This window comes from Apaloderma vittatum, unplaced genomic scaffold (assembly GCF_000703405.1).
Source record: "Apaloderma vittatum isolate BGI_N311 unplaced genomic scaffold, ASM70340v1 scaffold6397, whole genome shotgun sequence".
In the NCBI taxonomy this organism is placed as follows: Eukaryota; Metazoa; Chordata; class Aves; order Trogoniformes; family Trogonidae; genus Apaloderma; species Apaloderma vittatum.
In genome coordinates, this window is record NW_009725600.1 from 1 (window position 1) to 27783 (window position 27783).

The 27783-nt window shown below is 37.9% G+C and overlaps 1 protein-coding gene across 1 annotated transcript; it reads right to left on the reverse strand.

The window, feature by feature from the left end:
* Positions 1–561: 561 nt before the first annotated feature.
* Positions 562–27286, reverse strand: LOC104276578 (protein dispatched homolog 1-like; the record flags this gene model as incomplete). Its single annotated transcript, XM_009872954.1, has 6 exons — positions 26781–27286; positions 7588–7617; positions 3822–3945; positions 3293–3420; positions 2765–2862; positions 562–659 (listed from the first exon to the last, which is right to left on the reverse strand). Coding segments are annotated over exons 1-6 (984 nt in total), but the record flags the coding sequence as incomplete, so codon positions are not given.
* Between the last annotated feature and the right edge of the window lie 497 nt (positions 27287–27783).

Below are 27783 nucleotides of genomic sequence, written 5' to 3' on the forward strand. Positions count from 1 at the left end.
CCTTCGAGTCTAGGCCATTCTATGATTCTATAATTTCTAGCTACTGTATCTATCCTTTGATGTCCATCTGCCAATCTATTCCCTTTTGACCAAAAAAAAAAAATAATTATCTGAGTGACTCACTGGGTGTCAGAGAAAGATGCATACGCTATGAGGATGCAGCTAGTTCACCTGAAGGTGAAAAAGCAAGAAAAATGAATTATTTGCTGGGAAACAAGAACAAAACCCCATGGAATAATATTCTAATGTTCTAAGAGGAAATGTGCAACAAAAGTTAAGAATGTCCTTTCTGCAAAGAAACTTCTGAAGCAATCTTCCTCCCTTCACTCCCATTCTGGATGGTATTAGTAGCAAACCCAAATAAATTCCCCTATATAACGTGATTTACAAACGGCAAGTCTTTTTTTAACTTCATTTATACGCTGACTGACCATTCAAAAAGGTTATGAACAGAGTGAAGTCCTCTCGCATGCTACTGGATGGCAAAGGGTGGCAAAACCGAGTTTCAAACACACGCTTTTTACCTGCAAGTTAAACAAATTAAACGGCATCTTTACTTACCCTCAAGTTATCTACATTGCACATTGACTTAATTGCATTCAAATTCCATAAATTCTCTCCTTCTGTTGATGTAAACACCACTCGTGAATAGCGATCACCTGAAATTACAGGAGGGGGGATTTTATAGATTGTTTGGGTGTGTCTGGTATCAAAGACTGAGGCAAGACCCCACCATTCAAATGACAGAGATGAAATCTTTGTCAGGTCATGGGAATTCACCTCCTTTTCAAGAGGAGCCATTTATGTGTAAGACTCAGTCCACATGAAAGTTTCAGTTTCTTTAAAGTGCTTATAGTAAATACGGCATCTTCAACACTATATAACATTTAGAAGCTCTACAGACTTCTATTCAGGCAAACTATCTTCTGAAATATGACAAACAAATAAAAATCAAAAGATCTAATCAGCAAACTATGAAATTCTTGGCACAGCATAATGGCAGTACACAGATAACAGTAATCAAAGGCTGATTTAGTAAATCATTTGGGAATATAAATAATAATTATAAAGCTGTTTTCTACAAGAATGTTTTTGCTTTAGAAGCAAATGACTGCAGTGGAAATTGTTGTGATATCCTTGAGGTCATTTTTAAGAATTCTACAGTTTAGACACATACAGCTTAATTATGAGTTAAATCACATTTATTAGAAGACAGCTTTTAGGAAAGGAAGCAAGTACTTAGTAGCAGTGAGATCTTTATGCATAGTTAACAGGAAAAACATACACAAAACCACAAATACATAGTACCGGGTAACACAAAATGGTATTTTGGGTTAAGAAATATTTATCATGTTGATTACAATGTTTCAAAACCCAAAAGGGTTTGAGTTTTTCCCACTGCTACAAATGTGCAGAATTTTTGCCTTTGTGAGACTAATGAAAAGACTCAGGGGTAGTGCTTTATGATGTCTGACTGTGCTTTATGATAAAAGAAACTGAAATCTGGAGATCCTGGTCAGACGAAGATACCAGGAATGACAAAAAACAACTCAAGAGGAAATCAACTGTTTTCTTTATGTAATGGACTGGCAAACGTCCCCAAGCACAATTCGTTCGTGACTGCCACAACTGAGACTACACAGAAACAGTGGTGGGAAGAATGAGACTATGCAGAAACACCAAGAAGGATAAGAGGAGTTAATTCCGCTTCAAGTTGCAGTTAATGCTCAGTAGAGTTTCAAGTACATTTCCTCTTCCTTGCACAAGATCCATTTAGTTTAATTCAGTTCTGCTCACAGGAGCAGAAATGACAAGCTCGCTCACATCCTCTCACTTTGACATAAGACCATACTGTAATCAGGGGTGGGGAAAAAGAAATAAGAAAAATAGTAAATCTGTTTTTCACCCCATTTTTTACAGGTCATTGCTCTCTCAGATCAAGTAATATAAACAAATAATTTCACAATTATGTTTTGGTGCTCTGTTATCAGTCCTCACATATTGAAGTAGCTGCAAAAGAGAGCCGAGGTCATTATATGAATAAAGGCAAGATCTGCATCTCCTAATGCTTGTTCTCTGCCAGAACAGGACTTATCAAAGTTTTGCAGTATGCCTTGTAAAATGTCAATAAAGACTTCTTTGTCTTTTCTGTTTTCTAGTTTAACTTAGACAACTTCATAAGTCTTCAGTATTCTAAGGTGGGGGATTTTTTGTTTTATTTTTATTTCTTTGAGTGGAGTGCTTTGTTTGGTGGTTTGGGTTTGTTTCTTTTGTGTAGGTCTTTTAGTGTTTTCTTTGGTTGCTTTTTTTCCTAAGCAAACTCCTAAAATCTGTAAAAGATAGGACCTAAGAAAGTCTTTTAGGACATACACAGGAAGGGTATTTTGATTTAGGTATTTTAGAGTTAAGTTAATGGCAAAGATAAAAAAAATGTTCTTCCCTAGTACAAACTGGTGTTACCTGCATAGTCATACAGAAAACACTGTTTTTACAACAATCAGCGTTACAAAAAACTAATAAAAACCTTTACAGGTAATGTAGCCACTTAAAGGAAGCACTTAAGTAAATACGGTTGCTTGCTAGGAAGAACCAATACGACACATTTTAGCCTAATCTCTTCAAAGACTTCTGCACACACAGAAAGGTAACTATTGTGGATATACTAAGCAAAATCTATTTTCCTAACAAAGCATACAAGGAAAGGTCAGAAATCACCCAAGTGGCAGAATTTTTTTAGCCTTCCTTACACCATTTCTTCACTTACTTGGAATATCGCAAAAAAAGGTGTCCTTGTGGAAGTTCCAGTCTGCTTGCCTCTTCTCTCTTTCGTAATGATCATCTGACCATCTGTCATCTTGATGACTAAAACAGAATAGTTTTACCTTACCTTAAGCAAAGACATCGTTCATGGAAGAAGCACACAAAAAAGTCACACATCTTAACAGCTCTTACATGTGAGAAAACGTATTTTTACCCATCTGGTCGTAGTGTACAAAAACTGAAACCTTTCTTAAACCTTTTTGTTTAAATCTGAGACTTCAAACAAAATTACATTGAGTCTAGTACTGAAAATATCCACAAATCTAAGAGAAAACTAAAATTACACTTTTTTAAAGAGCTTGTGATGGGAAATATCTAGTTCCATTGGAAAAAAATTAAGAATTTAGATGATCAATATTTACTGAAATCAGTGGCAGTATATGTATTAACTTCAGAGGGTAGCTGAGCAAGCACTACGTAAACACAAAAACCTGTCAATAAAATAAAATGTGTTTTTAATACAAATTCTTACCTTTTAGCTTGCTCGTCCGCATATTTGAAAGGATAGTTTGCAAGTGTTGCTTTGTATCCTGTGTTTTTCACCATATTATTCCACGTGACCAATCTCTGTCCTATGGCTGTCCCTCTTGGCTCAAAACCCTAAGAGAAGAGCATCATGAAATTCCATCAATACTTTTCATTCTCCAGCTTAAACAGGAAAGTGGAAACATGATCAAAGCGATGGATAGTTTTCATTATGAAGCATAGTTACTCCAGGCATCTACTTTAAAAAGTAAAATGCTTTGTGACAGGTCAGACAAAATAATGACCAACTGTAGAGAGTGACAAGGGATTAAGAATTCTTGCACGTACTACTTCTCCCTCTGAGAAGTTATTTAGGCATATTAAGAGTTATTTTCTTTTCCTCTGGGCAGATACAGATTTAAGAGAAATCTATCAATTGCTGTACTTGTACTGGCTGTTTACTGGTATCACTGAACGAAACAGCAATCCAGTACAATAGAGTAACCTTACTAATAAAAATATTAATATTTACCTACCAGCAAGGGATCAGAGAAATCTGGAAGATCTGGAACTAATATTCCAACCAGTGCACACACCACTATTAACACAGTACACATGCCCAGGACCACCACAGGCCAGTCGGCTATCAGCGCAGCATAGCTACGAGGAGAGGAGCAGAGAAAAAGATGTTACAGAAATAAAAGCCATACACAAAATTAATCCATACTTCTCTAAAAGAACCACGTTGAAACACTGACCTGCGTTCCTCATTACACTTACAGGAAATTAAACATTAAGCTAGCTATCACAAATGGATGGTAACTCTCTGGAAATAGTTTATTTCTATTTATTTTTTTTTTTTAAGTAAGGAAAAAAAAATCTACCCTACTTTCTAGCAAATCTCCTTACTGAAACTTTCTACTCTTGTATAAGAAAGCTTTTCATATCAGACTATTATTTTTTTCCCCCAGGATTCTGACAAACATGAAGGCTTTATCTTGGATTTTTTTTTGTGTGTGTTTCTGCAGAGGTCATTAACTACTGGCTATTGAAATAGGTATTTCTGTTGTTCAGTATTTAAAACTGCCATAGCAATAATTTACATAAAATACTTTCACATGAAAACCATTTAAAAAAACCCATACATGTGAGAATTGTTGCTTAAGACTAACCGCATTTTTTTATATATATAAATACTTTTCCTTTAACTGTATACTTAACTTTTGGCATGGATATTATCCGTGCTTGGGGACCACTAGAAAATACATGTTTTGTTAAAAATGTAATGATAGAAACCACCACAGTTCCTTCTTTGAAGCTTAAGCCTTTTTAAGAAAAATATCAAAGAGAGGAAAAAACAATTTCAAAGTAGAACCCAAAAGAAAATACTTCCTCTTAAAACAGTCATTAAAAAAACATACTCAAATCCTATATACTAATGATCCATAAAATCTGTTGTAAATTCAATGGTGCAAGGGAGCTGTGACATGATACATCAACTAATCAGCATTAATTGTTTAGTCTTCTAGTATAACACATATCCTTGGATTTTTAGCTTCTAATTAATTCTAAATGTCAAGAGTGTAAGAATTTAATATGCAAATCTATTTTTCAGCATTTTTGCAATATTTTATTTCTGTTACAATGGCAGAAAAGTAGAAGAAAAATAAAATGAAACCAGAAAATCTGAATTCCTTAATAATTTTTCTTACAGTAAAGAACTGAATTAATATGTTTATGCTTCAAGAGCAACGCTGTCTAGCCTTGGGAGCAAAGAAAATAGAGAAAGCCCCACAAATTTTAAAGGCATTAGAGAAATAATTAGAGGCTACGATTTATTCTATACTGGTAGTCTCCGCGCATACTAAATATTGTGGACATAGGTATGGTCTCGGTGTCTAAGTACAGCTTTAAGGAGCAAGGAAGTCCAAAGGGTTGGGTGTATCTCTACTTCCCATTAGGTAAATGTGGAATAATTCTTATATTTTCACACGAGAGGTTAATTAGCAAAAGCTTGCAAAGCCATGGGATATGTAAGTTTTTATTAACATGAATCACAAAGGGGCAGCCTGCCAAATGAGCAATTGTACAAAGAGTAAGTGAAGGGAAGTAAATGACCTAATAGAATTTTCCTATTTATAGGACTAAATGTTTTCATAAACACCAAGCTGGTTTGAGTAGCTATTGCAGGCATTTGGAGTCATAAAAAATTACACCCAACAGATTTGTTTTCCTATTCATCACTAGTGCCAGATTTACTACTTTGACATGTTGTCTCTACACTTCCATTCTCACCTGAGCAGTTCTTAAATTAGTGAAATCCTTCAATCGCTAGCTGTAAAACACTATGTCCTAGGTGAACTGTTCAACATGTTAATAAGCCACATACAGAAAACGTTAAGAGCTTGTTTACAACTGCAAATTTGTCCTGTTTCTTGTATCACATACCGAAATTCAGATAAGCAAAGCTGACCTGGGCTAGAACAACCATGCTACTTTTTAATTTTATTTGTCTGAGCATCATTTGGTGCTGCTGAAGGCTGCCTACAGCCAGCCTCGATCCCAACCCACCCGAAGGGGCTAAACAGATGGCAGTTGATTTATTTTTCACCAGTTAAAAAGCCATTAAAGGAGTTTAGTTACTTTTTCTTTTCTCTGGGAAAAGTAAGCCACTGCCCTGACTTAGATTCTGCATAAATGACCACTCACCTGAAAATGTCTGTGTCTAAGAGAAAGACGCTTAAATCAATTCCTCAGTTAATGAACCACCTTGTTAAAGGAAACCTGAGTGCTAAGCACATCCTTTAGTACCTTCCTGAATCAGGATAGCACCTCCTGCTTTTTGATGCCTAAATAAAACTGTAGTTGTACAATGGGCTGGACATATAGCTACACTGACACCTTGTCTTCCTTTTTCTTTCCTTCAAACTATTCAAGCACTGTATGATGAATTCCACTAAGTATGACACTGGCTGAAATCTTTTTTATATCATTTTGCCCCTGCTTTCAATCTAGTTGCTAGAATGGTAACACTACTTTAAGCTGCCTTGCATTAAAATACATATAGTTTTCATTAATTTCTTTCCTCCTAATGTTTCTCATACACTTGAAAAAGGTTTGGGTTTTCTTTCCTCCTGGTTTAAATAATTAAAAATGCTTAGGAAGCAGAGTAACTAACTCAACCTCAGATGCTTTCCTCAAAAGGCAAAGGTAAAAAAGACAGTGTTTACTTTTTCTTCTCATTTTATGTGACAACCTAACATGTGGACAGTGTTAAACTTTTCAATTCAGCACCTATATGCAGTCATACTTAAGTTAAACCACAACCCAGTCTCACCACAGATATCATAAAAAGGTCACCACGAACAGTAGATATTTGTGTGACTGAACTCATAGTAACAGACAGATTTATGTACCTCAAAGCAGATATTTAGCAAAAGGCCTAATCTTTACTGAAAGCAAATTCTAAGGGTGGATTATGTTTTTAATACCTTTTCACTTGAGATGGTTTCTTGTTGCTATTAGTGATGTACTAATAGTTTTAGACCAGTTGTTCTGCTGTTTTCTACGGCCCTGCCACTCTTCAGATCACATACAGTCCAAACCTAGTGTTCCTAGTGCATGAAGTTTCTGATTTTAGGAAGAAGAAAATAACTTCACAGTGATTTTTTTCTGAACTTTTCTGCCAGGTTGTTTTATCATTATTGACGATACAACCAAGGTGCTTCTCAGAATAACTCTTAATCAAAAAGACACAGAATTTTTATGCTTGTGCACTAGTGTACATAGACAAAAAGAGAATAGCATGGATTGTAGTAATAAAAGTCATAAAATATTTGAACCCAAGGAACACTGAAATCTGCGTGGATTTTAAAATTCTGGTCCAGTACTCGTGGAGAGACTACTTATCTCTCCATAAACAGAGCATGAGAGCTTGGCCACCTTCTATGGTCTATCATCTTCCTGGTGCCCCAGGATTCAGATTTGTCATTAAATAACTTGGCCCTGGCTCCTTCTTCCAGATTTTGTTTAGGGAACCATTGTAAATCAATTCTTCTAAACGCTGTTCGAACTTGCTGATGCCATCTGCCTCCACAATCTCCTGTGGCAGTGTCACAAATTCACTGCCCACTACATAAAAAAAATACCTTTTCTTTTAAAAACTGCTTTAATTTGATGGCCTACTATTTTCTTTGACTATTCCTGACTCTTGCACCATATGGGGAATAACAGCTTTACTATCACCTCACCTACTGCCTTCATAATTCTGCAGATCACACATGTGACAGTATCAGACCTTACCTTTTTGGTAACTTGAATGGTCTGGCTGGCCTGGAAGGAGGGAAAAAGAGAGCAGTTGAAAATATACACATATAGGTACCAACTTGTTTCATTCTTCCCATACACGGATAAGCAAATAAATTATAAAAAACAGATCTTTTAGAATATGAATTATTTTAAAAGGCATACAATCATATTCAATTGAATCTTTGCAAACAAGTAATTCAGAGAGTAATTACAGCTACAAAGACAGTTGGCTTTTCAGAAGTGGAATTTCATGCAGCTGATTTTTGGTATCACCATTCTGTGGGGTTTTTTTCAATTTTCAACAGTAGACCAAATAAACTGATAAAAATTCATTACTATTGAAAATCATGACAAAGTTTGCATATGATGGGAACAGACAATCAAAACATCACATTCTGACATTACAATTCACGAACCTTCTTACCTGTCCTTTGTAATATTTTGGCCATAAATTCTGTCTTGCCATAAAGCAGGAAATAGAATGACAAAAGCTACCTCTGTAAAGTAACTTTTCTATGAAACTTGTTATTTATTAAAAATCTAACATGAACGATATTACTTTGATGAGGATATAGCAAACCCAAACGCAAATTAGTCTTACCTGCCACCATCCAGTGAGGATATTTTATTAGCTATTACATCAGTAAGTTTCACATAAATTTCACTTTAAAAAAATTCCCCATGAAGAATCTGCAAGTCCTTTCAAGAATTTCCTGTCTACGAATGCAACACACAATCACTCCTAAGATGTAACCATACTACAGCTTTGGTTAACTTATGGACTTGTTTTACCACCAAGGACATATTTAATATTAATTCTTTAAAAGGTGTAGAAAACAATGGATCAAAAAACAACTGCTTGCTTTGTATTCTTTCACACCACCAGATACACAGTTCAAACCAGACTCCTCAGAGATTTTTACAGAAGTTTAAAGCTTAATTCCGTGCCCAGGCACGAGACTGGCTGTCCTTCAAAGTGTAAGATTCAACACATCAGGGTGAAATTCTTGTCCCAGGGGAACCCAAATGTTCTGGTGTAATCACCTCAAGGTCGCTGCAACTATGCTCATACTAGGTGTGGGTACTGCTTAGACTGTATCTATTTCTAACTGTGAGCAACCGTAAAGGTAAAGGGGAAAAAATCCACATAAAACTGAAGCTCAGAAACACGACGCTCTGTTACACCAAAAAGCACAATTCCGTGCAAACCAGCTCTTACTGCAGCAACAGGCCACTATGGACACATATTCAAGGCTCTGTTACCTAACATGATAGGAAAAGGGTGATGAAAATTTAATTGACAGCACAGAGTAATATAAATCCACTGATTCCTATTATCTCTTTCCTTGGCAGGAAGGATGGAAGAACAAATTAAACTAGCAAAGCTAAACAGTGATGCTAAGCTCTCTTTTATCTTCACTCATAGTGTGTCACAAGCAATACAGCATATTAATTTAACTATGATGGAGTATCCCATCAAAAATACAAAGCTATTATACTTATTTCCTCAAGAAATATAAATCCATTTTAATGTAACAGTTGTAAGAAATAAGAATTGTATAAAAGCGTATTTCCATCAGCTGTAATTCACTGCTGCCTGGAAATGCTCCAATCCAAGGAAGCGGTAGAGGTGCCAACTGGGACATGCCCATAGGTAGTACAGAGTAGTAAAAGTGGCTCATTGTAGCCATGAGGAAGCCAGAGAAAAGCCAAATAACCAATCTGCAGTTGAAGTAACTTAAGGATTGAGGGAATGTATGGACAAGGATTTTCTGCTAAATCCAGCCACAAAAATTAAGATTAAATTTATGAAGTGTCATCAACCTTCAGATTGTAGTCCAAGATGCACAGATCTGACTTTCAGAGGTACCGAACATGCTCAGTTTCACAACTAATGCCAAAAACTTTTGATAATGCTACAAGAACAACAGACTTGTCAGCAGCCAAAATGCACAGAATCCCAAATAACCCGAGTTCTGAAATGACTTTGTAACAGTTGCCTGAGGCTGAAAAAAAGTTCTGTCAGGCTTGGTGGACCACTTGCCATCCCAGCTGCAGCCTCAGGCACAAAAGCAGCTTTTCTAAACTAATGCTACACCAGATGGTAAGAAACTAGGTACTGAAGTCAGAACTCATGAAGCTTCACTCTGTAGTAGCAGTAGTAACAGCACTCTGTACAAAGAGAAATGCTTCAAGAGACAAGCCTCTTGGTGGACTAATTCAGCGCCAACACAGAAGGTCAACTGAATGTGCCTGTATGAAAAAGGGGACAAAGCTACAGTCAGGTGTAACCGATTTTTGTAGTTGCAGCGTATGCTCCTGGGTGGACAGATTAGAGAGAAAGAGACATATTTATTGTTAATATGGTGGTTTAGACACGAGTTTCTAGCTCTTATTTGTAAAGATCTGAATTTCCATATGTGCTCAGTCACTTCTGAATGTGTGTCCCATTTTCACCCGTTTCATAACGGACACTACCATAAGCAAAAATATCACACAACTATTTGGCACAACCAACAGCCATCCAAGGACAACAACCAGTACAAGCTCTGCAATTATGCTGACTTATATGAAGGCTTATATGACAGTTCCCGTTTACCTTGGCCAGATAAAACGGCCTTCCATATCCTCAGACTTGGTCAATTTTAGTCCCCACCTTTGTAACAAAGTTAATCTACAAGGTGGAAAAGACAAACAGGTGCTTTAGTTGAGAATTAACCCCCAAAGGGACTGTTTTCCCCCACACAGGCGGCAGCACTCACATAGAATCACACAATGTTCGAGCTTGGAAGGGACCTCTAGAGATCACCTAGTCCAGCCCCGCTGCCAGAGCAGGATCACCTAGAACAGGCCACACAGGAACGTGTCCAGGCAGGTTTTGAATGTCTCCAGAGAAGACACACATACCCCACGCCGTACGATCGTTACCATGACCACCATGACTCTGTAAAGCCTTAGCTGGTTCATCCAGAGCACCACATCCACCTCACTATGCGCTTCCCCCAAGCACAAGGGTTTGCTTGGACAGTGGGGTACAGAACCTCATCCGAGGTCCTCAAAAAGCTGGCAGGACAAACATTTGCTGGGAAGGACCAACGTGTAATTGGTTACACTCTGGGGATGGCAGAGGCAACTTCTCAATTTATCTTCTTGTATATTGATTCCTCCCACAACTCTCCCAGCCCCTTCTACATGCAAAACCTCAGTAGCTGGGCATGCTTTAAATCTCTGCCAGCTTTACTCTCTGTTCCAATTATGCCTCTGTAACTACAGGGCAAAACAAATTTTCTCAAGAGAATATATAACTTGGTTTAGATAGAACTTTCAAAAATTAATTTTGCCTAATTTGGTTTATACAAAAGGGGTAAAAAAATACCAACACAACCATTCCACATCCTCCCCCCAGCCCATCAAATCCAAACTACATTTCCCTCTGCTTCCTCCACCTGCAAAATGTATTCAGTGCTGAACAAATGATGATGATTAAGTTCTTCAAAGTTAGGGAGGGTTAAAGGTCACACCTGTTATCAAACTGGTTTGTTTCAAAAAGCATGCATTAAGAAAACCTACGTACAGCCGGGTGAATTCCAGCAGTGTAACCAATCCCTTGCAGCTGTTGTGATGACTCTATTATATCAGTCAATAGGAAAACTTATCCCTGAAAACTATGCCCCAAAATTCTTTAGTTATGCTCTAAAATACAGAAAAACATGGCAAACCCAAATCTTTCCCAATTAATTAATGCTGCTGTATCTAATTTTTGAAGTATTATACTTTAATTTAGCCAGTTTAAGTAACACCACTAACCTCCAAAAGAAAGTCTAGACATAAAAAATCCTCATCAGTTTTCATGAGAAAGAAACGGTGAATTCCATTATTTTGCTGGGACAAAAGCCAAGTTGATCTGTGTATTAAATTACCTCTGTACTTAGTTCTCACAAGTCTGATAGCGGAAAGTGACAATCACAGTTGCTTGCAACAGGTCTAGCACAACCAAGTTATTACAGAAATTACAGTCACTGATTAAAATCTAACACATACTAGGCATCAAAGTGGAAGAAAGAGAGGGGGAAAGAAAAGGACAGGCTGTGTTCTACCACCATTTACTGCAAGTCTCAGCCCCTACCCAAGAGATGCTTTGCTTCATCCTATCCTTTCCTAATGGCGAGCTTAGACTGAGCATCTTACAACTAAGAATGATATCTAAATAAAAAAAAAGAAAAATAAGTGAAAAATTCCAGACGTTTCTCAACATGAAATGTATTTGGCTGATCACCATCCTTCTGTGCAATGGAGTGAAAAGGAGAAGTGATGTTTTTTAAAAGTGTTGCTATAATAGCTTCAAGTTTATTGTAGGAAATAACAAGAGTGTCAGGAGGATGGCTCAGGGCACTGGTCTGGCCTGGACTACTATAGCTCTAATAATCACCTCTCCAGCCTAAATATACACTTAACCTCAGCATTTCTACCAATATCTGAACAGTGAGATAATAAAACACATTTGTGCCTTTGTGTACACACCAACTTGAATAAGGGCAGTTCACACATATAAAAAACCACTATTGTTTCACATTTTTTCTTTCATTATGAGAAAGACGACTAGTGCCCTAGCTTCCTGAAGGGGAACACGCCACGCCACTCGGCCACAATCTGCCCTCAGGTTCACAATAAAGCCAAAGTTTCTCTTCAGTGACAGCACTGAATTGAGTTTTTTCATGAAAGTTAATAGATTGGCATGGGTATAACAGAGTAGGGAGTTTGGTCATTTCAAGAATCACAACAGAAAACAAGCTTTCGGAAACTATAAGCATTATTAAATCTAGCTCTATAACCCTCATGCCACCTGGACATGTTTTACTAACATCCTCCTCAGCATCAGATAATTTCGAATGAAGTTATTGATGGTTTACTGCTTTTGCAGTGTATTTGCTCCACTAATCTAATGCATTTCAGGGCAATACAAACTTGAGCATGTCAGAGGACAATAAAAATGTCTAGATATTCCACAACATTCCTTTGTAGTCTCTTCACAAACCTCAGCTGTGAGAAAAGTATCAATTTAAGTAAACCCCTTTGCCTCACACCACAAGGAATCAATGCTAGCTGCTTCCTGAGCAGGTGCAAGAAACCCTGCAGAAGGCAGGCATGAAATGGAAAATTAGGAAAACAGGTTGTGTTTTGAAGTACATTTTGAAGAGTTTTCTACCTGTTGTAGAGCAACAAGCACATAAAAAAAAAAGGTGTTAGCAGCTATCAATAACCTAAAAGGTTTAAAGAGATACTAATATGATTTTGAACATTTCTGCCTACACTGATGGTAACTTTTTTTTTTTAAAGTCAGTTAAAAGGCATCAGTACATTCCAAAATATACATTTGTACTAACTTATCTAGTCAGTATCTTCCTAAAACACTTGAAATTCCTATTACAATTCTAGATACTGCGCTGGTGAAACATTTGATTTCTGATTTATCTTATGACACTTAGATGTAATTAATTTCTACATCACAATGTGCAGATACAGAGACTGAAGCTCAGATGTAGAAGGGCTTTCCCCCTTTTTTTTCTTGGAGGAAAAACAAACCAGTGGTACTTTTAGGCTAAAATTAGAGCCTGTGGGGCTACCACCTTTCCACGGGGCACCACAGAGGCACTGCCTGGCCTTGCTGCATCTGATTCTAAGGTCTAAGGAAACGACTAACACAGCACCACAGATAAATCAGAACCTGCCACTACGGGGGCTTCTTCTGTTTCGCTCCTGGGAGAAGCAGCAAGCTGGTGTCTCAGCAGAAATATCCACCTGGTTCGGTGCTTTGCTGCAGCTGAGCCAGTTTCCAGCATTGGTTAAAAGGTACCATCACCTCCCAGCTGGAACCAGCAGTGATGGAAGAAGCACTCCACCGTACCATTGCCTGCCATCAAGCAGTTTATTATGAACCCGCAGCAGATTGGACTAGAAGCATCTCAAAAAGATATGCATGGCTCTTTGCAACGACTTTTGCTATTTTATTGCAGGAACTGGTCTCAGCTGGAAAAGTACTGGCTGCAGAGAAATGCCATCGCTTAGCGAATCCAACTGAGATCCGTGCTCCATGATGTCTGAATATGAATGGTGACAGCCTGTCCTAATTCCGGGGCTCAAACCCAGGTGCAAGTGTAGCACAGAAATGCTCACAGACAGAGACATGAGAGATTTTTCCAAACAAGCATTCAGAGAAAATTAACCTGTCAGTGGCTGGTCTCATTCATTTTGGCACTGAGCTTCACAAAATTTTGCAAATTAATGTAGAGCTTGGAGCTATTTATGATAAAGTTGTTGTCACAGGGCTATAAATGCTCACTAACAGCACTGCAGTTAACACAGCAGCAGAAGCAACCACGACAACTGCTCCAGCAGAACAAGATCAAGAATAAATGAAAGTTGTAAACACTGCAGTAAATCTGTTAAAACCTTCAGTTTCTGGTACTATGGAGAAACACTGGCTGTTTCACATAATTTTATTTCTACTTTGTAGGTATTCCTAAGTGGGTTGTTATTTCTCTTGATACAAATAACATCACATCCATGAAATCACACAGCACATTAGTGATACAGTGTATTCTTTAGAACACAAACTGCATCTTCTTTCCAAAGCACCTTGTATATACCACAGGAGTTTTAACACAGCATATTAAAAAAATAATTATTAGAAAGTCAACAACAGAAAAACTATTTTGCGCTCTTGCCTTCCACTTAAAGATTCACTTGAGTCAAAAGCATTATTAGAAAAAATAGCTGTACTTACTTAAAAAAAACCCCAAACACCAAAACACACCAATACAAGAGACTCCCCTGTCCAAGGATTATGAGGTGTTTCACCTCAACGCTTTACTTTGCCAGAGGGAAACTATTCCCTTTGTTGGTAGATCTGGTTACAAGAAGCGATAAAACATAGCTTTCTGTCAGTATTACACTCAAGGACAAGCTAAATCCCTGCAGGATAGAATGAGATATGCATCATATTCTACACCTCCCATTAGAACACACAATACAAACTAAATCGCAGCAGAGGGAAAAAATTCTGGTGTTTGCAGAATGCCACTGACCCACAAGAACAATCTGAATTGCTCTTAAATATCAAGGTAGCTTTTGCTCCTATATCAGGTATAACACCTACGTGCTTTATCACCTTAACAATCAATACTGTCACTCAGACAACAAATCCTGCAGATTAAGTTGCCAAAAAACTTTTTACAAGTCTCAGAGTTTCATTTTTTTGCTACGATGCAGTTTTCCTTGATTCTAATCACGAACTCTCTCTAGACATTTAAACATTTAGTGTTCATTGCATTTTTCTGCACTTGGCTTTACTTATTTACATCTATAGAGGAAGAACAGGATAGCCCACAGCAGAAGATGTTGTAAAGGTGACAGAAAATTCCATTTTTGATAAGTTGTGTTTTTAAGGTTTTACCGAAAGCAAGAACAATGCAAAGAATTTTCTTGTTCTCTCCTACATAAAATGTCAAGGAACAGTAGAAAAGGATTTCATTTTTTTATCTCTAAATTATCGGGATTAGATGATCTGAAACTAACTGCTATTTCATTCCATTAACAAAGTCTGAAATCTCAATGTTGCAGCTTTGCTTAATCTTATACTTGAGAAATATTTCTGCTGACTATTTTTCTGCATAAAATCAAACAAAATTAAAGTCCTCATGGTAGAGGCACCAAAAATCAATAAGCTATTTGGCAACTGTATCACAGCTGTCAATTCACATTTTTATAGTTGAGATACCAAGCTTTAAAAAGGTTCTCGTCTGCTGCTGCTGTACTCTTATCTACCTCTTCAGTTCCAACTGAGGATCTGCTCTATGTTCACAGCAAGTATGAGCAAACAACGTTGCCTTTCTGCAAGAAAAGCAATTGTAAAGAGGGCGTTAATAATAAAAATCTTTCCCAAGTGACTCTTGCTCTATCTGATTTAAATCTAGCACATAAATGTATCCTTTACTGTCCTATAGTATGCACACTGCATAAAAGCACACTTGAACATCAGCGGCAAACGCTATACTTAAACTTGGTTTTGCTCATTTTCTTCTATGAAATCAATATTAAACTTTCAAACTAGTTAATAAAAAGTAACAGGTAGTTTTGTCATCTCTTAATCACAAGCTTCTGGCTCACATCAACAAACAACAGGAAAACAGCTTTCCATCAGGTCAATCGAGATGGGAAAAGTTCAATGCAATCCTATTGACATCCTATGCATAAGTATTTTCATTTGGAAGTTATTTTGAAAAGCTTAGTAACCCAATGATTCATTATATGCTAGAACTACAACTTCTATACATTTATAGCATACAGATTACTTGAAATTAAAATGCTCCTATAAACATCTCCAAGGTTTGGGGTTTGGTTCCAATCCCCCTTTCTTTTTTGCTGCTCCATACGGCCGGGATACATACAGAAGCTCAGGATTTAGTCATAAAATTTTCAGTTTGAGGCTCCTTAGAACCTCATTTTTGCAATACTGACTTCTAATGCCTTCCCTCTTTCATCTTCAACAAGTGACTACCAGGAAAGCTGGCTCCTTCCTTAATAGAGTCTACCTGCTTCACTTCTCTTGAACAAGAAATAAATCATCTTTTCTGCAGGAAAATTTGACGGCACATGAAGGAGCCAAGCAATATACACACTACAAATGTTTCTCTTGTATCCTTCTTTCCCTAAACTTTTCTCCAATGAGTGGAGCCACTTCTAAACACAGTTCTCAAACTGTCAATAAGAAGATTGCCAAACACACTTAAACTGGATTGTCCCAGCTTTAAATAGCAAAGTTTATACATAATTTAAAGTGTATTCTCCTTTAACGGGCTTAATTGAAGCTATATATATATTCCTTTAACTTCTGAAGCACAAAGGGCAGGACCACATCTAGGACTGCTGCACAAGTTAAACAAAAGTTTTGAACTATTTGAGACAATAAAAAAGGGTTAGTAAAATACTACCATGAATCATTATTTGAAAACAAGCCAACAGCTAATTTGGAGCAGACTAATATTATTTCAAGATCTTTCACAAGTCTAAAACTATTAGTCCTTTCTCTTTTCTTAGTAATTACAGTGAAATTAATAGATATGTTCTGGGATTTAAATGATGAATAGAGTAATTTTCAGCATTTTTACTGGCAAAAAGTTCCTTCCTTCGCAATACTTTATTTCAAAGCTGTTTTTATTACACATCTCAGTCGAATGGAGCAACGCAGGGTCATGCTCACATCTTGCACTTCTCTGGCAGACAGGAAATTAACACAACCCAAAAAATCACAACATACGCACAAGAAAACCTCCCATGATAGCAAAGCCAATAAGATGTTCAAGAGCTCCTATTTTTAATCAAGGTGTTTCGCTCCAAAGGCTAAAAATCCATGTTCTTATAGGCATTACTGATTGATATTAAACATATGGAAGTTTGACTCTGGAGCAGAGAGACTTCAGCCTGTCTTATATCACGCTTTAACTGGAACATGCTTCAGTCTTCCTTCCTGCGCAGATGTAAGAATTTGTGAACGTGAGTCACTGCAGGGTTCAATGTCGCTCTCAGAAAACCTCCTTTGACCAGAGAGCTTTTTTGAAGACAGACTACAAGCCCCTACAATTTCTTCAAATGATCAGCCTGGCTATGGGGACAAACACTAGTTTTTGCCTTCTTACATATCTAACCTCTTGCAGCAAATGAAAGTTCTGCTAATTAAGCAACTTCGTTCTAACTCTAGTCAAGTATTTCATTTCAAACATACATTTCACTGTTGAGCTGCTGTTCCAATGTCGGTGAATTTAGCCACTTTAAAAATTATATAAAACAAGTCCATATTCAACACAATCAAAAGATGTAAAAGAATTTACTAAGAAATTGCACAAATACAGCTTTTTAGCTTATAGTTACACAGATGAAATGCTTTTACTTATCTAAGGCGACATCACCTTCTATACCTCCCGAGATGAAATTTGGTTTGCTTGCTCAGGAAGAAGCAAGCAAAATAGGGAACATTTACTAAACCTTTAAAAGTTTTCAGTATTGTAGCTAAGATCCAAAAAAAGCACTGCAAGATTAAACAGCCTATAAAACAAATCTAATATAATCAAAATTGTTCAGCACAAGTTAGTCAAAGTTCATCCATTTGACTGAACAAGCAAAACATCCTACAAACTAGAAATGTAACAAGAGTTTTGCAGAAAGGTATCCCACTAGCATCACAGAAAATACTGGAAAAGCAGGAGAAATGATACACATAAGCTTTTCCAGCCCAACACATTAAACCATTTATGATTTTATTTAAAAAAATATAATCAACTGATTTCCAAATAGAGGGCCAAGGCTTTCTGAAATACGATTGGGATTTCTACCTGTAACTTCCATTACTTGTACTGATCTGTTAGTGGTACTATCCCATTTCTGTTTTCCACTGATAGTCCAGGCTTTAAGAGATTTCTTTACTCAGGAGAAATCTTGCATGGAAATCTCGTAGTAATTTTAGGGTAGCAAAATTAATGCCAAATTCCACAGGCATCCTCTGTATTTCCGTCTTACATTGCATTTCAAGGGTTGTTTTGGTCTGTTTTACGGTTCAAGCACCACTGACTTCTTACTTGGAGATGAAGACAACACTATAATATCAACAGAGGAAGAACAAGCCATTTTGGAAGGAGCTATAGATAGAGCCAATTATGGCAACTTGCAAAGAGCTTTCCAAAGTTCACGTCCCTCATTTTGCACTTTCCCTCCATTGTAAGAAAGACTAAAACCTTCCAAGTAGGCAGAATACCTAAATCTTTCCAATCCCATCTCTTCCAGAGTGCTGACAATCAGACCACTGGTCACATTTAGGTTTTGCTCGTTGTTGTCTACTGTTGTCTTGTTTCACATTTGAACTTCATCATGACCTACTATTAAAATGGAAGTACTCAAGAACTACACATGGTCAAAACATTCCAACAAACTGCCATCCTTTCGGCTGTTGTGCCACATGCTTGGATTTTTTTTTCTAAATACATGTACATAAATGCTCAGTTTTAAATGTCATCTCAAATAACACACTGATTAGTCCTTCCCAACACAGCTGATGCTGGTTTTCCAGTCAATTTACTACAAAAGAAAGAACCCATGTGTTTTTTTTAACATTTCCTTCACGTTATCAGCTTTATGTCTTCTGAAAGCTGCAGTTCAAAGGCCCAGCAGATTGCTAGCTAAGTACTAGCTCTTCTGTTGTTCGAGGAAAGGTGAGGGATATAGGGCACGGGAAATTCATCCTCAAGCACACACAGAACCCAGAATTTCTAAGGGGCAGAGACTAAAGGTCAAAATACAGCCAAGCCGGTACTCAGCTGGACTCAGACCAGAGCAGGAACCTTACAAGTCCCTTTTTCCTACTGCAAAAATGTTTGCTTCAAAGCACACTGAAGCCTATACAAACACTGATGCTTAATTAGTACAATTAAAAGGCTGCAAAAATCCCTTGGACTGCCTAATGAAGGAGGAGAGGTTGGGGTTTTTTTTAAGTTCACTTACTAATTTTCTAGGCATGTTACTTTTAATTTGGTCAGCCACTGAATTATAAATGGCATTTTTAATTTGTATTCTGGTCTCCATGTGTCAACTCTTTGCTTTCAGCTCTGTGCAGGCTAACAGAAAATGAAGCATGTTGTTTGTACAGCCAACAATACACAATAACTATCACGGGAGGAGTAAATGAATTCATAAAGCCAGAATACACCTCTAAAGGTACGTGGCTTGGGGATAAGGCAAGACTAAAAGTAAAAATGAGTAAAAGGAGAGAACACAGCTCAAGTTACTGAGCTCTTCCTTCACACGTGCACAACAGAGAAGCCCACATTTGGAAGGATGCATGAGGCTGCCACACATTCCCTTCCCTTTCCTCAACTACATTAAAATCCCCAAGAATGTCCCAGGGCTGTCAATGCCGCGACGCAACAGGGAGCATCTAGTTTTTAGTTCCCATGTGTCTCCAGCCTCTTCATTTTGGGAAGCCACTGGATAAAGAATTCCTATTTTAGCATGGAGTAAATGTCAAGAAGAGAGGCAGAACTCATATTATTTCCATACAAACTCACAACAGGCAGGAACTCCTGATCTACAGAACAAATCAAGCTATTTGCAACATTCTGAACATTGAATGTTTAACTACGGTAACAGCTTTTGCCTTTTGGTTGCTAAAAGTTGATTAAAAGTTTCAGAAACAACCTTCGAATGCTTTTGATTTGTTGGTTTTTCTGTTTTTAAAAAATACTATTTTTAATTTTCCTAGAGGAAAGGAGTAAGTATTTATTAATTTATAACACAGTGTACACATATGCATTTTGTACAAAAGACATTAGTATGCATTTCACATATAAAGTGAAAACAAAAGTATCTTTTAATGCAAATACAGCAAGAAGCTAACAACTTTCAAAATGGAAAAAATTTAGATAGGTGGAAAACACTTTGTTTAAAAAGCTACATTTGGGAGTTCTTATGAACAGATAATGTTGCTTAAATAAGAGTATCTGAAAATATTGCATACGCATGTAAATGTACAATCAGCTCCGCGAGTCATGCAGAGTGTACCAGATAACAATTATCCTTTTCCTGGAATCAAGCAGAGAGCTGTTTCATAACAAAGTCTTGTTATTAAGATTGGTATTTGGCAAAGGTTCCCTTGCTTTTTGAAAAAAACAAGAGCTTTTTCCTTCTTTCGGGTTCTAATCTTTATGTCAAGTATCCAGAAGGAAAATACAAAATGGGTAAGAGGCAGCTACAATGTTCTATCCTCACTTCACAGCTTTTCCACTTTTATACGTTTCCTTTTTAAAGTATTAATCAAAGTTTAAGTATCCAAGTATATCTGCAATACTGTTTAAACAGCGTGTGGCACAGAACTCTCTGAGATACAGCAGAACTCAGAATCCCAGAACTGTCACATAAATCTGCAATGCCAAAACAGCTCAAAAGAAGCCTTAAATCTAACTGAAAGGAAGATGTGCAATGAGTCTGGAGACATTAACACTTTATTAGTTTTCTGACTCTGAAGCACTATGGTTTTTGCCTTGCTTAGAATATAAATCAGTCTAGCAAGCGAAAACTTCGAATCCAGCAATTCGAATTAAGTAAACTTTGGGAGTGAAAACCTCCAAACTAGGCTGGTGGGGGATCATAGAATCATAGAATGGCCTAGGCCGGAAGGGACCTTAGAGGTCATCTAGTCCAACCTCCCTGTCACCGGCAGGGACGCCACCTCTCGACTAGACCAGGAGACACATGGGGACTGAGTGGGATACGAACCCACGACCTCGGTGTTGTCATTGTCAGCACCGCGCCCAAACCACTGAGCTAACCGGCCCCCAATGAGGAACAATTTATATAAACTCTGAAGTCTTAAACTGTAGTCCAACTAATGATGCTTTAAGACTTCAAGCTGATTTTATTTTTGTGTTCTAGCTTGAGATGACTGCATGGTCACTGAGAGTTCATCCCATGTCCTTTTATCCCATCTTTTTTACCAGAGATAACTCAGATGCTTTTCAGAACGTTCCTCTTTACTTATCTGCTTGAGCTCAAACCATTAACATTGAAATGTAAATAACAGTAGGTGATATAGAGCAGGTCTACTCCCACTGAAGAGTACTTGCATGAATTTATTCGTTCATTATTGCAGAAGTGCAAGTACTACATGCACTGACAGTTCGGAGCAGTTTCCCTATCAGCGGTACCATCGGTTCTTTCCCATCTCCTTGACCTCTCATCTCTAAGTCCGTAGACACTAAGTTTTTCTAAATTGTATCACCAAAGATCCCAAAAGAGTTGGCATCAAGATTAGCGAGGATATGGGTAGCTCTTAACTGGTGTTTTCTGTAGTGTTTAGTTCTGCTCGAATATGCAACTCTTCATTATTAGTTTTATCCCCCTTTCATTCCACTCAACGAGCTGCTGCACTGCATGGTTTTACTCTTCCCCAGTGAATTCTAATCCAGTGCTTCCAGTTGTCAAGCGTCATTCTTCATATCTCTTCCATTTCTTCAAATTAACAGCCTCACTTGGTTGTCCTTCCTCATTTCTACTGTCTACTTGGTGAAGGTTGTTGATGATTACAAAAGCAGACAGCAGTAAAGGAGGAGCAATAACTACCCACCTTCCTGCGGCTCTAAGCCTCACAGGTTTCTTGAGATACTACGTGCATTCAGAAAAAAAACCAAACCAAAATCGATTTACTTCAACATGAGTCCTCCAAAGACGCAGGGTGAAAACAAAAATAATCTTCCAATAGTACCTGAAAAGAAGAACCGAACATACCATGCTCCAAACCAGTAAGTTCAGAAACTGTCTGTACGAAAGCAAATTAAGCCCCCTGACAATTGCATTCTGATATAGGTGCAACTTTCCAGGGAGTGTTTGTGTGGTCAAGATATTGTGCCCAGTAAAAAGAGGTATGAACACATTTGAATGAACTACATTCTGAAATATGTGCCAAAGTAACACGAAATCTTTGCTCAGTATCTTCCAACATCTAAATACCATCAGAATCTTTAAGATCAACAGTTGACCTATTTTACCTACTTTTACAATTTATTTTTTTGTGACAACCATGCCGTAAACCACGAACCACTAAAAATACTTTCTTTTGCCCTTTTTCACCAACCTAAAAAAAATTCCTGGTTGCCCAGACATACAAGTTATGGTGTATAAATGACATTTCCATATAATTTAGTTTAAACTTCAAAGCTGAATACACTACAAAATTCAGATCCAGCCAGCTTTAAGAGAATAGGACAAGTGTGGCATTATTTCAATCTGTCTTCTTTATACAGTGCAATCTGCAATGATATACCACAGCCACATTCCTCTACTGTTAGGTCACTGACGAACGTTAAGCCTTGGGCTTCAAAACCTGACAAAACCTGTTGCGCTGAAACAATTGGTTACCTGCCCAGAGCTATAAACATTAGTGATATAGTTTGCAAAAAAAAAAAAAAGGAAAAAAAAAAAAGCATTTGCCCCCTCTATCTAATCACATCTTTCTCTTCAACTTAAAATTGTTACAATATTTGAATGCATTTTTTAAAAAGTACAAAAAAAAATAAATTAAAGCTAGTTTGACTACACACTGAATTTAATTAGGTATCATATGAGAACCTGCATTTTAAAGAACCCTGTTCAAACCTGCACATGTTATAGAGCTGGATGATTTCCAATTAGCCTTACAAGAAAAATGTCTGGAGAAGAAGCTGTTGTACAGATTATAGGCTCAAAACACAATAAAATTAGAGTGTTGAACAACGATCACATAAAAACATCCCATGCCCAAGTGTTATACTTCTGTGTGCCAAGAGTTATCTGAGCACGTAAAAAAATGCATACACATTTATCACCTATTCTCTTTAGCACTGCAAAGTAACTACCAGTGGGACAGTTTGCTTCCCCTTGAGCATATATCCATCCACCTGCAAGGCTCCATCCAGTTGCTCCCTGTTTTCACCGTCTACCAACATGTCTTCACCGGCGATGGCCTCTCAACACAAGAAACTAGATTCACAATCCAAAGGAGAGACTGTTACATTGAGACACATCACACAGACTATTCAGAGAGAAAAGTCATCTTTGGTTCCACACTAATAACACAGGTGATACAGTCAGATGGATGAACTCTCCATTAATGCAAGCACGGCCAGTTTAAGAAGCTTAAATGCATATAAGAAGTCCACTTCCACAACACAGCATGGGATCTGAATTTTATTTACTACATGTTTAGAGTTAAAAGAATAGGCAACAGCAACGAGAAGGTAGGTGGCTGAGGCATATCGCAAGCATCTTCTGAGAAAATTCAGTTGCCTTTGCTAGACATGCAGAAATTAAACAGTAATCACTAAACAGGGATGTGTAGGGTACGCCGATGCACAGCTGCAAGAAAAAGGATGTGAACCTTTCGGAATTTCATGGTGTTCTGGATTAACTTGTCATAAAATGTGATCCTACCGTCAACTAAGTCAAGACTATTGACAAATAGAATGTGTCTAAAATAATAACACAAAAACAATTCTGCTCCTCCATGTCTTTATTGAACACATTCATTCAACATTCAAAATGCTAATGGAAAAAGTAAGTGAACCCTTGAGCCAATCTGAAAGGAGCTTACTGGAGTCAGGCATTAGCACACTTGGAGTCTTTTTAAGAAAATTAGTTTGGAGGCACAGACTAGAGCTCCATTGACCGATAAAAACCACTCAAACTTTTTGAGTATGCTCTGCACAAGAAGGCTGCTTATGCGAGCCATGCCTCACCAAAGAGAGCTTTCAGAGGGTCTACAATCAAGAACTGTTGACTTACATAAAGCTGGAAAGGGTTACAAAGTGATTTTAAAGACCTTAGAAATTCACCAGTCTACAGTTAGACAAACGATAATCTACAAATAGAGACACTTTGGGATTGTGGCTACTCTACCGAGAAGTGGGCACCCAGTCGAAATGACCCCAAGTGCACAACGAATACTCATCAATGAGGTAAAGAAACAATCCCAAGTGACAGCCAAAAAGTTGAAGGCATCCCTGGAACTGGCTAACATCTGTGTTCATGAGTCTACAGTATATAAAACATTGCACAAGCAGGGTGTCTATGGCAGGACACCACGAAGGAAGCCGCTGCTTACTACAAAGAGCACTGCTGCACGCCTGAAGTTTCTGAAAGAGCACACGGACACTCCACAGTGGTGTCGGCAAAATGTTTTGTGGACTGATGAAACAAAGATTGAACGACTTGGAAGAACACATAGCACCACATAAAAAAGTGCTTGTCGTAAAAACATAAAAAAGCATCCCAGCCATAAAGTACGGTGGAGGAAACATCATGGTTTGGGCTTGCTTTGCTGCATCAGGGCCTGGCCAGCTTGCAGTCATTGAGGGGAAGAGGAATTCACAAGTGTATCAAGAAATACTTCAGGATAATGTGAGAATGTCTGTACGTCAGCTGAAACTCTGTAGACGTTGAGTGATGTAACCAGACAATGACCCAAAACACCGGAGGAAGCCCAAACAGAACAGCTTCAGAAAAACAAAATCCGCCTTTCAGAGTGGCCAAGTGAGAGCCCAGACCTCAGCCCAACAGAGATGCCATGGAATGACTTGAAGAGAGCCACACACATGAGACGTCCAAAGAATACGACAGAGCTAAAGCAGTTCCGCCAGGAAGAACGGGCTAAAATCCCTCCTGAGGGACGTGCAGCTCTGATCCACAGCTACAGGAGGTGCCTGGTTGAGGTTATTGCTGCCAAGGCGGGGTCAACCGAGGGTTCACTTACTTTTTCCATCAGCATTCTGAATGTTGAATGCGTGTGTTCAGTAAAGACATGGAGGATCAGAATTGTTCTTGTGATATTATTTTTGGCACATTCTATTTGTCAATAGTCTAGATGATGGTTAGATCACATTTTATAACAAATTAATGCAGAACACCATGAAATTTCAAAAGGTTCACATACATTTTCTTGCAACTGTAGTTAAGTAGATTAGTACAGGTGCTGTAAAGGTCAGATTGCATTCTTATTTTGACTGCTAACAGTAAAATGAACATTTATCATAAATCATTACTTATAATTTATTTACATTTAGGTACAAATGTACACCACAGTGAGGGAGTACAAGACAAAAAAAAAAAAAAAAAGCATCTTGGCTCAAGATTCCAAACAGAGCAGTTCAAACAAAGTCTTTGTATTTCTGAAGTGCTATGAAAAACGTTATTTTACCATAGCTGGAAAAACTCTTCACTATTCTTTTCTCTAGACAGAAACCCTGATTGTGGATCACATTTGTTCCCTTACTTGAGGCTATGGAATATAGATGAAATTTAACAGTCCTACTGCACAGGGAGAAAAACAGTGAAATTAATACACACATTCTGACAGGTCAGAAATTATGACTGACTGATTCTGTAATGGCTCAATCTCCTGCATATCTTCGCATACAAAATGATATAGAAGTTCTCATCTTAGTATTTAAACTAGTATGGGGTGGAAAAAGCATGTCTGATTGTAAGCAGTTTCAACAACTAAGATTTTTTCTGTTTGTAAGAGGAATAATTGGCAGGGGAAAGCCAATTTGCATGTTGTATTATTTGCATCTGCTTTCATCTTTAGGAAAAAAAAAGCCTCATTCACTTTGAGTTTTTCCATATTACATACATGTGCCATTCTGATATCTTCAGAAGTTTAAAATATGTTCCTACATTTCATCAATATAGAATCATTATAACTGACTGATAAATACCTGTAGCTCCAAGTTTTCAAGCAAGGATGCAGATGGTGGACAAGAGGAAGAAAGGCAGCTTTTACTACCCCAAAGAAAATTCATCCAGTTAGCCAAACTGCAACCCAGAAAAAACAACCACGCACAAAAGTGAAGAAGTCTTAGTGCCACAGGGAATTTGATTTTTAGAAGTTGTCTCTTGGACAGATTGACTTTAGCCAGGAACAGCGAGGTGTAGAAAATTTTCCTTATGATTGTTGCTCCTTGTAGCTGGGACTACTGTCACTGGAAATCCAAAGCTAACAAATATAAAGAGGCAAGTTTATATGAAGTGAATGATAGAAAGGATTAAAACCTGCTACAATCCAAAATTTCTCAGTCCAAGCCCAACTTTGAGGTTTAGCAGATCCATAGACTTTTTTAAAAGACATGGGAGCAACTTACTCAACCAGCTTACCTGGCAAAGAAAAAACACCCAGTATACACTTATGAACAGAATTGTTGAAAGTATTTGTCAACATATCTTTTTGAGGAAATAAGGGTTTTGATTAGCCTATGCAGACATACCAGTTTTTTCAGTGTTTTCTTAGTTATCTCTGTGTTGGTTTGTTTCACACAATATAGGTGTACACTGTGTCTTGTAGAAGAGTTAGCAAGCTTAAAAAAAGACCCAGGAAGAATCATAACCAGCCTTTTTTTTCCCCAGAAAGGACTAATTCACTTTAGGAATATTCATGCAGCCCAGCAAAACTAGTTTCCTGACTTAGTTTTCAGTAATGCATCAAAGATTAACTCATAAAAGCACTGCAGAAGAAATTTGGTTCATCTTCCTTTCAGATCTCCTGCTTTTGTAAGAAAATGAAATAGTTACAAAGAAGGTCACCCACTGACAACTAACAAAAAAGGCAGCCTGCTTACCTTATCCTGGCTATATGCTGCTGCACAGGCTGATGCTGAAAATGGTCAGGCCACTGATGGTGAAGGCAGAAGGATGGGGAGGGCTGAAGACAACAGGCAGGCTGATATATGGCAGAGTGTTTTTGGCAAATAGATGCTGAATACTCAGCATGTGGCTGCACACAGCACGAAGTCACAGGAGACGGTGCCGAGCTGCCAACCACCGAACGACATTCTTGCTTGTTATTATGGCTACTTAAAGAGTGATGGTACGGACAAGGGTGGCAGCATTGCGACAACATCTGCTGAGTTCTTTGGTTGTCTAAAGGCAGAAAAGATGGTTTGATTGTACCGTTGAGTTGCAGGCAGCCATTTGGACTCGCTTTTGGTTTTGGTGTTTCCTTGGATGGGAGTTGTTGGACGGTGACGTCTCCATCATTAGCTGCAACAATACCTGGGCCAGTAGCGTTTGACAAGATGCTGCCATTGCTCAGAACCACAGAGTCCCCAGCGTTGCTCATGGCCATGCTCCAAGTTCTGCACGGATAGACGGTGTTCCTGAAGAGACAAAATAAACCAAAGTTTATGGAGCTGCAGCATTTTCAGAAGCCCAGAAATAACTTCAGTTTAAAAGAGTAAAGCTCCTCTTGCATCTTCACCTTTCAAAACACACACACATACACTGCTGAGAATGTTTTGAAGGACTTCCATGTGTTCAACAAAAAAGTTGAGTGAAGTTATGTAAATGCTCAGTGATTAAACCAAAATGTAAGTCAAATGAATAGACATTTGACAATCTCTGGGTCATAGTTACCAAGTAATGGTTGGGACACTCAGGAACAAGGTCCTTTTGCACAAGACCAAGTAATAGCCACTCTTTATTAGACAGATTTCGGTATAAACTGTGTAACCATCCACACCTTGCACTGCAAATTGCCTGTGTGCTTTGAAAGCCAGCAGGAAACAGGATCACACAGTAGAGATTGTTCAATAACCACTAACGCACTGGTTTCAGTAACCTCCT